The following is a 14007-nucleotide window of genomic DNA, read 5'->3' as shown; positions in this document are numbered from 1 at the left end:
GTGTAGAGAGTAACACGACCCTCCTCCTCCTGTTGGTGCGAGCGAGCGGTCAGTCACGTGTGTGTAGGATGGACGAATTTAAGGAGCTTCCCCTGGAACTTATGCGATCGGCAACTGGCCGTTTTTTTGTCTTATTACAAGCAACTCATCTCTGTTCTGGACTTGCAACTGCATTGCAATGCAATCGTTTTCCAAAATGTAATGCCATCTGCTGTCAGAGAGTGAAAGTGCGCTTTCATCCAGAGCGTCTCTCACATGTTCTCACATGTTTACGTCAGTGCGCGCATGCGTCTTTCACGCAGCATACAGCGTTGTGCATTTTGACCAGTTGATGGGAAAAGTATTCTTAAAATGCATTCAAAATTCGGAATAATTTGTAATATATAATTATTCACGGTATTTAGAAGTGCCCACGATAACAATATCGTGCATATTCATTACCGCGATATATCGCATTACCGAATACCGGCACAAGTCTAGGTTAGACTATCATTTTTGCAATTCTTTTACCTTTTTTTTTGGCCTGTCAAAGTCAGTTACTCTAAAGCTGTCATTTGGCGCTTGGCGAGTGTTAATTTTGTACTCAGATTTTAAGTCAGTTGTTATTATTTTGCCATTATTACACATTTTCTGAGTCATCTAACATAGACATGATGAATCATTTGTACAGCAGGAGAAGCAGTAATTTTAAGTGTTGGGTTAAAAGCATGAGAAGCTTTAAGCCTCACATATAAAGGCAAGCACAAAATAACCTTGCAAATCCAATGTCAAGCAAAAAAGACTGGCAAGTTAAAATTATTTCCTGTGCTAATCGACAGCATGCCACAGATGCTTTCTCACAGAACGTTTGTTGTGGGAGGGTAGTGAGCTAATGATTTTTTTGTGTGATTGTCAGACAGACGTCAAACGTCTACACCACACTCTGTTGATGCTTTATGTCCTAGTTCATCTTCTGTGTGTATTTTCCTTGAATTCCCAGTGCTCATAATCAGTTTACTCGATCTAAACACCGGTCACAGCCTCATGTCTGTTGGCTGCCTCTCTCCTGGCCGTGGCGGAGAGGAACTGACTAACCCTGATGCTAATTTCACTACTACTTTCCATATGATTTCCAAACCTTGTCGGAAGGTTTGGAATTTCTGCTGAGGTGGAATGCCTAACCAATGACGCCAACATTATGTAAGCAAAAGGAGTCCAAGTGCGCTCTTTTAGTTTGCTTTTCGCATTTCATGCAGGATATCTGTCACAGGCTGAGCTTTAGTCCTTTGCAATGTTTAAATTTTTATATAACTAGGTGTACAAGGGACCTAAAGCGTACATGCTTATCTCTTAGTAGATGTTCGCTGGAGGTTAGTTAAATATATTAAGTGTGTGAGAGAGAAGGGGTGTCTGTGTTTATTTAGTGTCGTGAAGAGATTAGTTGAGAAAACATGTGCGTATCCTTGTTAGGGCTTGGCTAAAAAAAACGTATGCAATATTTGTTAGCATTTTGACTATTTAAAATATTTTTTGTTTTTTTCATTATCCATTCTTTTGACCAATCAGCCATTTTTGCAAAATGAATTTAGGGCAGTTAATGCAATGCAATGCAATGCAATAAAATAAAATAAAAGTAAAAACGTAAAATAATAAATAAATAAAAAGTAAAATATATAATAAATAAATAAATAAAAAGTAAAATAATTGTAGGTTTGTTTTCACACACTATTTTTCACTAGTAAACACAAATAATGTTTAATAATAATAATAATAATAATAACATTAATAATGACAATATTATTATTATTATTAAACATATTATATATGTTATATATATATTATTTTAATATATTATTTTGATATTATAGTATTAATATATTTATTGTTAGGGTTTGGCTAAAAAAAACATGCAATATTTGTTTTAATTTTAACAATATAAAAAATATATTTTTATTTAAATTTTAGATCCTTTTTTTATCCATTATTTTGACCAATCATCCATTGTTGCAAAGTAAATTTAGAAAATTTACTGCAGTTAAGTAAGGTAAAAACACCGTAAGGTAAAAACACAGTACAACACAGTACAACAACAGTAAAAACCTTGGTAAAAATAAAGATTTGCTTTCCCATATTATTTTCACTAATAAACACTAGAAAGAATGTTTAATAAAATAATAATATAATATAATATAATAGTAGTAAAACATCTGTGTATCCTTGTATGAACTTAGCATTTTGACAATATTTAAAATATTAATAATTAAATTAATTATAATTAATAAAAATGTAAATTAATAATTTAAAATGTTCAATTATTTATCCATCATTTTGACCAAACAACCATTATTGCGAATTAAATTTCAAATATTTATGCATTTAAATTACTTTAAAAACTGTTAAAAATAATTAAGGATTTGTTTTCAAACACAATTTTTCATTAATAAACACAAGAATATATTAAAAAAAATTATAATAATACATTTAATTTATATTCAAGTTATACCTAAAAACAAATCGCCAATATTTACCTACATTTACTAAAACAGCTTAATACATTAAAAAATGCCACACTTATGTTGACAAGTAACTCAAAGAAAAGGATGTTATGAACTTATTCAGAATTAACACTTATAATTATCTGTCACATGACAGTGAGGGTGTCAAGGGTGGAAGCTAGTCTACTGATGTGGCCTTTAGAAAACTTAATGGCCAAATAAAAAACTCATTAAAATCATTGCAATGTTTCTCGCCCAGCCCTAATCCTTGTTAACGCAGCGGTTAATGCCTCTGTGTCAGTGTGTGTGAGAGTGTTTATCTACAGTCTAAATAAAACTCGATTTATGTCTCATGCTGTGACATAAGTTTGTCTTAGAAGCACATAAGCTCTTTAAGAGTTTTTGGAAAGACCGGTACTTGTCCACTGAAAACCAAAGTGCCCGACTTAAAATATCAAAACCGCAGGTCTTTGCATAGAACGCAGACATGAGAGCACCACAGTTTCACACATTGCTGACGTCATTGTGGCTCAGAAAACAAATAGAAAATGTTAGGGTTTGTAAAACTGTGCTGATAATTATTTTAGTTTTTTTTTTTTTCATTTTGAACGACACCAAAAGCCACGTTGTATTTCAAGAAGTAATAAGGTGTTGTTTTGTTGTTAAAAACTAGCGCTCTCTCTAAAAGAAGTGCGTAAATTGTCTTGAGCCTCAAGTATTTCCTCTATTGAAAAAGCAGCCAGGGCTGAATGTGGTTGTGGGACGGGTGGTTGCTGGCTTGCAGGAAGGATGTGAGTTTGTTGAAGAGCTTTTCTGCACAGAAAGAAAAGAAAACTGCACTCTCGGTATCCCCGAGCAACAGCAGATTTTGGCAGATGCAATTCTCTCAGTGCAAGTCCACCCAGAATGACTAACGCTAAGAGTTTGGGTCTGAATTAGTACAAGGTGCATTGAGCCGTTTACTCTCTAGCCGTTAATCTTACATTAGAATTAGAATTTGTCTTTATTAGGGATGCAAAATATTATAAATCTGGCTGATATCAACAAGCTGATAATTTTGTTTTGGCTGATAACTAGAATTCAAATTCTGTACTATTTTGTCTAAATAAATCAAACATTAAAATTAAAGTATTATTATTATCATTATTATTTTTTAAGTTTTAAGTCAATTAGGCAAATGCTGCAATTGTCATGCATATCTTTCAGTGAAGTGCGGTTCTTTGATCAGTAGTAAATCTCCATCCGAAGGCCAGAGGGTGCTCTCGCGCAGAAACTCCAAATATGCCCCGCAGAAGAATTCCAGGAAATGCCTATCGCTGCAGCTGAATAAACAGACGATTTAACTGCTTTCATTGATTCAGTGTGACTAATAAACACACGACTACAACAATATATGGTTTATGAGTTCGTCTTATTATAATTTTCATTATAATAAAGTATATTTATTATGCAATGCCTTTATCACTGCTTAGCATACTATGAAATATGTTGTGTGCCTTATTCCGTGTAAGAAGCCACATCATCTCACAGAAGGATTTATTTCAATCACTCGACTGACGTTATGAAGCAAGTAAAAACATGTTATTAAATGTGGTATTTTCACATGCTTTCAGATGGAGCAGCATTTACTACACAGAGCCGTAGTTCACTGAGAAGCTACGCAAACAGCTGTCATTATCGCGAACGATTTCAATTTCATAATCGCGCAATAATATCGTCTGCGATTGACACTGTGTAGTAAATGCTGCTCCATCTGAAAGCAGGTGATGGAGATTGACTGCTGATTACAGAACTGGCTTTACTGACAAAATGCACATGACAATCACATTCGATTAATCGTGCAGCCCCTAGTCCTGGTGACATCAGTGGTTCAACCGTAATTTTATGAAGTTACGAGAATACTTTTTGTGCACGAAGAAAACAAAAACAATTACTTTATTCAACAGTTTCTTCTTTTCCGTGTCAGTCTTTGACGCATCGTTCATGAGAGTACCATGACGCATGCGCACTCTGAGGAGACGAATTGTTGAATAAAGTCTTTATTTTTGTTTTCTTTGTGCACAAAAAGTATTCTCGTAACTTCATGAAATTACGGTTGAACCACTGATGTCACATGGCCTATTTTAATGCTGTCCTTACTACCTTTCTGTGTCGTAAAATGTTTAGCTGCGTTGCTGTCTTTGCACGGTCAGAAAGCTCTCGGATTTCATCAAAAATATCTTAATTTGTGTTCCGAAGATGAACTTACAGGTCTTACAGGTTTGGAACGTCATGAGGGTGAGTAATGACAATTAATGACAATTTTGGATGTACTATCCATTTAACATTTTTATTAAGCAAATAAGCATTAATTTGATCAAAAGTGACAATAAACACATTTATAATGTTACAAGAGATTTCTGTTTTAAATAAATGCTGTTTTTGAATTGAATTTTATATTCATCAAAGAATCCTGAAAAAAATGCATCACGGTTTTCACAAAAAAATTAAACCGTGCAACCTTTTTCATGACAATAATAAGAAATTTCTTAGTATAATAAGTTTATTCAGTAGCAAATCATGAGTAGCACATTATAATGAAGAATAATTTCACACTGAAGACTGAAGTAATGATGCTGAAAATTCAGCTTTGCATCACAGAAAAAAATCTATTTTAAAATCTATTAAAATAGAAAACATGTATTTTAAATTGTAATAATATTTCACAATATTCCCTGTATTTTTATCAACTTCGGTGAGCATAAGAGACCTCTTTCAAAAGCATGAAAACATCTGACCAACCCCAAACTTCTACAGTAGTGGATGATGCATATAATTATATAATTAAATGTACATACATTGCAGTTCAAATGTCATATTTGACAGGTTAGACTGCTTAAAACTCATATCCTTCATTGAAGCTTTTAGGGCTGTTTTGATTCGACCATGTAATAGTATGTATTGATACACAACACATACTTAAGACTCTTAATTTGTTTTTAATAATCAGTATTTTGAATTATATGTTCAGTCTCCTTTTATTATTTACATGGACCTTTCTCCATTTTTGAACAGACTCATGATTCATTTTTGGGTCATGACCCAACAGTTGAGAACCACTGCTATAGATGGTGGTTGACAACTTCCTGTGTCTGCCCACCTAGCCTGTGCTGTACTCCCTGACACGCTTAACTGTGGCCTCTCAGGTCCTGGCAGCCATAGCGACAAACTGTTTTGACAACGTGGGGTGCGGGCCATAGAAGCAGGCTGTTTTTTCCTGGTTTTGACATGCCGCCAAGCCTTTCTCTAGAATCCACGTTGAGCTCCTGAAGAGACAGGTTTTAAATTAAACCATAGTGAATTAGTAAAAAATTGGCGGGTTACGGCAACACATTCTTTGCACGATTGAGAACTTTTAGAATGTGACCCAGTCTTTTCTCTTTGCAAGACAACATACTTGTTTTTTGCTGCCCCACCCACATGCGCTAACACACAGTCGCAACCACGCTGCATGTCTGTCTCTTAGACAAGCGGGATAGTGAATATCTGCGGTGCACAGGTGCAGTTGCTTCAGAATGCGTTTTCTGCATATTAAGGAAGTCTATATTACTCATGGCCTGACCACGTAGTTTAGTCGTCATCTTTGTGATTGATACATGAATGCCACATTGTTGACATTGAATGCATTAGTTTCCTCATTGAGTTTTTTTGATAGAATCTTGTGATTTGGGGGCAGTCGTGGCCTAATGAATAGAGAGTCGGACTTGTAACCCGAAGGTCGCGGGTTCGAGTCTCAGGTCCGGCAGTGATTGTAGGTGGGGGGAGTGAATATTCATCGCTCTCTCCACCTTCAATACCAATGTGCACTTGGATGGGTTAAATGCAGAGCACAAATTCCAAGTATGGGACACACCATACCTGGCCACACGTCACGTCCTTTCCTTCCTTTCCTTTTGATTGCTGTAGTTGGTCGCCTGCCTTTGGTTTCACTTCACCTGCTGGCTGACTAGCAGGGCGGTGTGACTGTCTCGTGGCGTCTCTCTCAGATCCTGCATGAAGGAAAGGGTGAAATTTCCCTATTAATAACCAGATGAACTAGTGAGTCATAGTATAGCCGGGTAAAGCGGAAGTGCTTTGAAATGTGATCATTCAGGTTGTAGGGAGGCTGTGTCAAACCTACTCCAAAAAAAGATGACACCTTTATGCCGTTTAACGGAACTGATGGGTAATGGCTGTCAATTAAGCTGCGTTTGAGTCTGTGGTTTGTATTAAAGGAATGGGTAGTCCAAAAATAAAAGTCCTGTAATTATTTGTCATATCAAATTTGTATGATTTTCATTCCTCCCTAGACCACAGAATATGGCTTGTCACACCGCAATTAACTCTGGGTTATCGTCATTATCGTTATATATATATATATAATGTACACAACGTTAATAATATTAATTGATTGTTTATAATATTAATTGATTGTTATTTTAAACGATGATCGATCATGGAAATGTTTGAAAATTGACATAATATACATATGTCATAACATATACATACATACATACACAAATACACATACATTAAAAAAAAAATAGATATAGAAATATCATTTTTAATTACATTTTTATTTCTATTTTATTCTCAATTGATCTTTTCAGTTTAGTTTCCAATAGTTTGTTAGTTCGTTTAGTTTTCCAGTTTCATTTTATTTGTTTTTTCTTAATTTTATTATTTTAGGGCTGTTTAAAAGTAAATAGTATAATGTGCAATTGTTTACCAACATTTTAAAATGTGATTTTTGTTTTAGTCATGAAAATGTAATTTAGTTTGTGTTTTTCCATTTTTATTTCCATTAACAAATATTTTCATGTACTTGGTTTTCCGTTTTTCTTAATGACTGCATTGATTAAAATATGGCGAGGCTCGTCAGGTGTGACAGTAATTATGGCATTTGACAAATAACGTGTCTCGTAACTGATTTCGACTTGCAAAATTTGAATGTGTACATATTCAAATTGCATAAATGAGATTTGAGAGCTTTGTAGTTCTGTGCCAGGGTCATAGTTTACATAATTCAGACCCATTCATTTGTTTGAACTCTCACTAAACATATTTTAAGCGGGTTATTTAAGTTCTTTAAAGGCCTAAATGACTAGGTGGTGTGGGGTAGTGGTAAGAGGTCAGGGCCGATTCCTGCAAATGAGATGTTGCTCCAGGAGATTGTCCCTGTAATAAGTTCACTGTGCTCTTCTTTGGTGAAAATTGCGTGAAAGTTGTGGAAACAAATCACAATGGACAGTGAGCTCATATTGTTGTGTGGCGATTAATAAAAAAACAATGCAGATTTAGCTTTTGAATCACATACATCTGAGCATTTCCTTCCATCTGAACAAGCAAGACTTGTCTGGAAAAAGATTTATTGAAGTCTCATATGTCCAGATCGGTTTTGTGGGATTATCCAAGCACATTCCCCATGTCCATGTACCATACAGAGCCAAAATCTCAAGTGCAAGGTTGCTGGTAGTCTGGTCCCACAAATAAGGTGGATTGGTAGATCATTGAGAAACCTTCACGGCTTATGTGGCCTCCATAAAATCCCACTGACCCCATTTTTCTTTGTCGGATTTCAGAAGGTTCTCAGATTCGCGTTGACTCCAACTGGCTGTGGGTTTGTCCTCAACTCACTTGTTTTGATTCCAAGCTTTTTGTTTTGTCCCTAGAGTCCAAAAATGAGGTCAGAATTTTTCTCTGATTTGTCCAAAGCCTTGCATGCAGCATTCCTACTTGTGCATTTTGGGTTTAAATGTGCTAAATGCATGTGTACGTGTTGATAACTTCGGTTTAGGTCTTTCACAACGTTCCCCTCGGGAGAGTTCTTGCCTTGTTTGCCGACTCAGCTGTTATCTGGGAGCACCAGAGTTCTGGAATCGGAATGCTGGAATCGGCATGAGCGAATTAGTGTTTGGAGAACAGTGCCTGTTTGTGCTTGGATGTCTCTTTTTCTCCTTCACTCATCTAGTTGCTTTCGCTCTCATTCTAAGATAGCGAAAAAGTAGGGGGGTGGGAACGAAAGCGAGTTTTAGATTTCCCAACACGTTGGAGGCCTCAAAAACCAGTTTGATTTTGCACGCTGATTCTTGCTCAGATTCGTTTCTTGGCAGCTTGTCTTGATTTTTTTTCTTTTTTTGCAAGGGAAAATGAAACTAATCCTTACTCTACACTCTTACCCTGTGGTGATAACATGTCAGTTCCACTAAATGGGGGTCGAGTGTAGAGTGACCGCCTGGGGGCCCTGGCAGCGGGCCAGAACTGTATATGAATATCACCTGAAGTTGGTGCATTTCCTCTCCACCGGCCGGCTTAATCTTCCATGTCATCCAAAGATCATTTTCACAACAGGCTAATTTTGGCAGCATACAGTGTTGTGAATGGGCTCTATTGTGGTGCCTGTATTTTGGACATGCTCCAGATTGCCTCCGGGTATTATTTTGCCTGTTATCCAGTAGAATTGCATCTGGAGTCTTTCCTTTTTAAACTGTACCAAAAAGGGGTTTTACCACCCAGTTGGTCTAGATTGCGAGGAAATAAGTGAAAGTTCTGGATAAACCTGAATTTGTCAGGTAATTTTGATTTTATATTTTTTTATTTCTTAATTATTTTATTTTTGTAATTAGTAGTGTTTTATAATGTATTATTTTATCAATATTTATTTATTATTTATTATAAAGTTAATTGAAATGAATACAAAGTAATGGAAATTCAAATAAACATTTCTGTATTGAGCATTCTTTAGTATTTCTTTAGTTAGAAGTGGCCTTTTTATGTCTGTAAAATGATATTTCATTGAAAAATGCAAGGAATTCATTGGTCAGAATGTGTAGGAATTCTTTGAATAATATTACTAAAATTACTACTATTCACTGAAGTCATCTGCACCAGTGTTTGAGTTTCTGTTGATATAATTTCCAGTGGCTAGAAGCTTGGCTTCGTTGTTTAGGGAGATGTTAAAGTCTTATTCCAACTCCAGACTTGTTTGATGACACCCAGGATTGCACGTACCAACCTTTAGTTGATTTTCCACAATGCATCATTGTTTATGGCTCACCTGGATCGCTCTCGAGTAAACATGACACTCTTCATGAGCCCGAGCTGATGTAAGGAGGAAGGTGTGGCCGTTCACACCTCCGTTTATTTTAACCCCATCATCCATGTGCACCACATCACTCACTCACCTATAGTGAGTCTCACCTTTTTATATGTGCAAACGCACACATGTGAGGGGTTGGGGGAAATCCAATCTCTGAAAATTATTTTGTATGTGTGAGCTTTAAAATTCAGCTATTTTATTTTATTTTTTATTTTTTGCTGTTTTTTTTTGTGTTTATTCCAGTTGCAGAAGCAACCTAGAGAGTGATGCATTCAGGTCTTATAAAATAAAATAAAACACAATAAAATATTAGTTTCATAAGTGTTATTACAACAACAACAACAACAACAATAATAATAATAATAATAATGGTTATTAATATTAATATTATTATTTAATTTTATAATTTTTGTATTTTATTTTTTTTGTACGTATTTTATAATTATATTTTCTGCACTTTAATGAAAAAGTAATGGAAGTACAATTTTAATATAATTTTTAAAAGTAACGAACATTTTAAATTTGGTTTAAAGAATGGGAAATTCAATGTTTTTTCAAGTTTTTCAGAATATTGTTCTAGGCTCAAATAAAGTGTGCATTCTTAACCTTTAACCTTTGTCCTTTACTCAAAAGGAGGGCTTTTCTTGGATAAGGCTTCAGTTTGACACTTAAAGTCTTGTCCTGCTGGTCATCGTGCCATCAGCACAGGGATTGGGTCACTAACTCATTTATTCTGGGTGAAGAGGGACAGCTGTCTAAATGAACTCAGGCTAAAATCCCATGATTCCTCTGTGCAATAAGAGCATTCTGTAACTGACACAAACCATCCCTGTGTTCAATTTCACAACGCTTGCTGTTCAACAGATCTTCTGTAGCGTGTGTGTGTGTGTGTGTGTGTGTGTGTGTGTGTGTGTGTGTGTGTGTATGTGGTTGTGCTCATATCTGATAAAATGTTCAAAGAGGCAGATTAATTCCTGAGTGATGGTCTTTTGGAGTGTTGCCAGTGCTGTACATTGGATCATCCAGCCCTGCAAAATGATTTAATTTGTGTGTGCTTTCTGATTCTTGTGCCGGGTCTTGGGAGACGTCCCAGTCATTGTTTGTTTGGTGGGTCTGCATGGTTTTGTTTAGCTGACGAAAGCCCAGGCAGGTGCTGTTTCTCCTCTCCTCTCCTCTCCTCTCCTCTCCTCTCCTGTTGTGACATTTTCAACTCTCACTTACACTGCCTTCTTCATACTTCAAAACGCTGAAATGTTTTGATTAGTTTTTGTTATATTGTCATGTTTGTAGATATTTTTTTTCATTTCTTGTTTTCTGTTATAATTTCTTTTTCTTATTTTTATTTTACGTGTCAAGTTTTATTTTCAGCCTGCTTCACACTGATTCAAACACTGAGATTTTTTGTGTAGTGTTTTTTGTTTGTTTTCTTTTGTTTTTACTTTTTTGTTTGCTTCATTATATTTGTAGATTTATTTTATTTTATATAATTTTGTGTTTTATCTTATCCTTTAAAAAAAAAATTTCAGCCTACTTCATACAGCTTCAAACGCAAATGTTTTTTGTCTTTTGATGTTTGTTTTATTTTCTGTTTTACTTGTTTTTCATTTTTGTTTTATTTTTAAGTTTTTTTTGTTTGCTTTATCATATTTGTATATTTATTTTATGTAATTTTGTGCTTTGTCTTGTTTTTTATTTTTTGTTTTATTTTCAGCCTATTTCATACAGCTTCAAACTCAAATGTTTTGATGTTTGTTTTACTTTTTGTATTTTCTGTTTTGTTTGTTGGTTTCTTTTTAGTTTTGTTTGATTTATAGTATTTGTATATTTATTTTATTATATATCATAGTTTGTGCTTTTCCTTTTATTTTTGAAGTTTTATTTTAAGTCATTTCAAAGGAATTTTGATACAAAGTTATGAAAGCAGAACTTTTTTCCTCCAGAACAGATAAATTAATCATGCACAAGAGACATTAAGGAATTAAATATGATTTCATGTTAGTTTGAAATTACTAATTAACAATGCCTAAAATACAAAGACATAAAGTTTGCACTACTTGTTTATAAGCCAGGAAGTACTCATTATCAGCATATTATGTATTTTTATTATGTTTTTATTCCAGAGGGAAAAAAATGGGTTTATGGGGTTATCATGTTGTGCACTAAACTAAAGGCATTTTCTGTCAAGTCAAATTTGCAAAGCTTTACATGAGCTGCTTTCAGTCCTCATGCATCCATTTATCCTTTGTTTTTTTTCTCTGTTTTTGTGTAGGAGGTAGTGAGGGTCAAGGCCGGATTCTCCAGCGTTTCCCAGAGAAGGACTGGGAAGATAACCCCTTTCCTCAGGGCCTTGAGCTGGTAAGCCCATCACAAACAAATACAGAGGATATCCCAGAATTCATAGATTTATCCAACAAAATTAAATAATTCTGGCAGTGTTTTTATAGGATCTGATGAAGCCATCTTTTTAATTTTGTGGCGTCTCTTTCAGTTCTGTCAGCCCAGTGGATGGCAGCTGGTTCCAGAGAGAAAGCCTCCGTCTTTCTTTGTGTCGGTTCTCACAGACATCAACTCCGAGCGGCATTACTGCGCCTGCTTCACCTTCTGGAAGTCCGTGGAGAACCCGCAGGTGTGTGCCGAGCACGTGCAGAAATTATAGAATAGGATGCAGTGGGTGCTTGATGGGTGGGGTGATTTACTGCTGTGTTAAAATGGATTATGGTGGTTGAGATATTGCTTCTTTTGTAGATTGACCATCTAATGTTTAAGTGATTTGAAGTGTAGCTTGAGGGTGTTTTATTCGTTGTTTGTGTGTTGAGCTACAGAAAGGAGAGCCCAGTGAGGCCGATGAAGATGACAGTCCAGACGTGCTCCAGCCCGCTCAACTATACGCTCCTAAAAGCCTGGTTCTCGTGTCCCGTTTGGACCACACAGAGGTTTTTAGGGTAAGAGAGACACACACAAAGTTGCACGTGATAGAATCTAAAACAAGTCAGGGCTCAGCAGTAAGATTTTTATTATTTTAGGCTACTGTTTTCTCGGACCTTCACAATATTGTAACTTATTTAATGTATCAGAAAAAAAAATCTGTATTTTCTTTTAGATATCTAAATAAAAATATCTAAATATAATTTATATATTTTAAAAAATGTATATTTTTAATTTAGTTGTTAGTAGTAGTAGTAGTAGTAGTAGTAGAATTGCCTTCATATGTTCTTTACAAAAAATAATAAAAAAAATTATTTTATCTTCCTGACCCTGATCACAAAAAGCAACATATTTTATTTATGCAAGGAAAAAAAACTGTGCTGTATAAGAAATAATGCAAGTTTTCAGAGAGTTGCATTAAATAATAAAAAACAATAAATAAACATCATAAATAAAATACAAATATACTAAATCTTAATAAACTAAAAATTAAATAAAAATATATAAATAAAAATTACTATTAAAAAAATAAGAAAAGCAATAGCTGGAAATTGTGCATTTATATTGTAACTCCATAGCAGCTATTTGAAACATACTTTTGCTGGAAAACTGGTGAAACTATTAATTAACTTTTTTTTTTCCAACACCCACCCATGCACCCAGTAATTCTTATAATTCTTAAAACTTTGAGAAATTCTCATGTGTTAGCCAGTTACATTGGTGACATTAAAATCCACAGATTTTGTGATGTTAAACAGGAAACCAAATTTTGCCTAAGTTTGCATAAATGCAATTCAAGATTTTGTGTTTTACACAAATTCCAGTCATGTTGAGCCAGGAAATGCAGGTTCATATCCAGCCTGTGGTCTCTCCTGATACCATTTCCCTCTTATAATCGTTTCCTGTCCTGTCTCAATCTATAAAAAGAATAGCAATAAAGATATGATGTTATTAGATTTCCCTTTATTTAGACTCAATCTTGCGTCTCTTTACTTTGCAGAACTGCTTGAGTCTAATCTACACCGTTCATGTGGATGGCCTCACCGTTCCTATGGAAACGGTGATCGGAAACCTTCTCACTTGCATCATTCCTATAGCTGGAGGCTCTCAGGTGAGAATTTCGCAGTCTGCCATGTTTTAATAAAAAAAACATCTAATGTCTGTATGTATTGTTTTTGGACTTCTCTTCAACACAGACCTTCATTATCTATGGATAAATGAGTGTTTATCTCTGAAGATATCAGAGATTAAAGACACGTTTGTAAATGGTGCTGTAATTCCATGCATCATGGGTAGTGTGCAAGATTTGCACTACTATGGAAGACACGGATGCTTTAGTCTTAACCTTCATATTAGGGCTGTGCAAAAAATCGTATGCGATTTTCATGCGCATCTCGTCAGTAAAGGCGCTCCTGTGATTAGTAGTAAATCTCCAGCACATGCTTTCAGATGGAGCGGCATTTACTACACAGAGCCGTAGTTCACTGACAA

At 35.1% G+C, this 14007-nt stretch overlaps 1 protein-coding gene across 1 annotated transcript in view; it reads left to right on the top strand.

Annotated features, from left to right (window-relative positions):
- LOC107658807 (myotubularin-related protein 5-like) overlaps positions 1–14007 on the top strand; it is a 67244-nt gene that overhangs the window by 11122 nt on the left and 42115 nt on the right. Inside the window, exons 2-5 of the mRNA XM_016447459.1 lie at positions 11861–11946; positions 12080–12217; positions 12414–12533; positions 13517–13627. Coding sequence (XP_016302945.1) covers positions 11861–11946; positions 12080–12217; positions 12414–12533; positions 13517–13627 — 455 coding nt within the window. The remainder of the gene's footprint in view (positions 1–11860; positions 11947–12079; positions 12218–12413; positions 12534–13516; positions 13628–14007) is intronic.

Source organism: Sinocyclocheilus anshuiensis, unplaced genomic scaffold (genome assembly GCF_001515605.1).
Source record: "Sinocyclocheilus anshuiensis isolate Anshui unplaced genomic scaffold, SAMN03320099.WGS_v1.1 scaffold283, whole genome shotgun sequence".
Lineage (NCBI taxonomy): Eukaryota > Metazoa > Chordata > Actinopteri > Cypriniformes > Cyprinidae > Sinocyclocheilus > Sinocyclocheilus anshuiensis.
The sequence above is the reverse complement of the archived record's forward strand: the minus strand, read 5'-3'. Positions and strand labels throughout refer to the sequence as shown.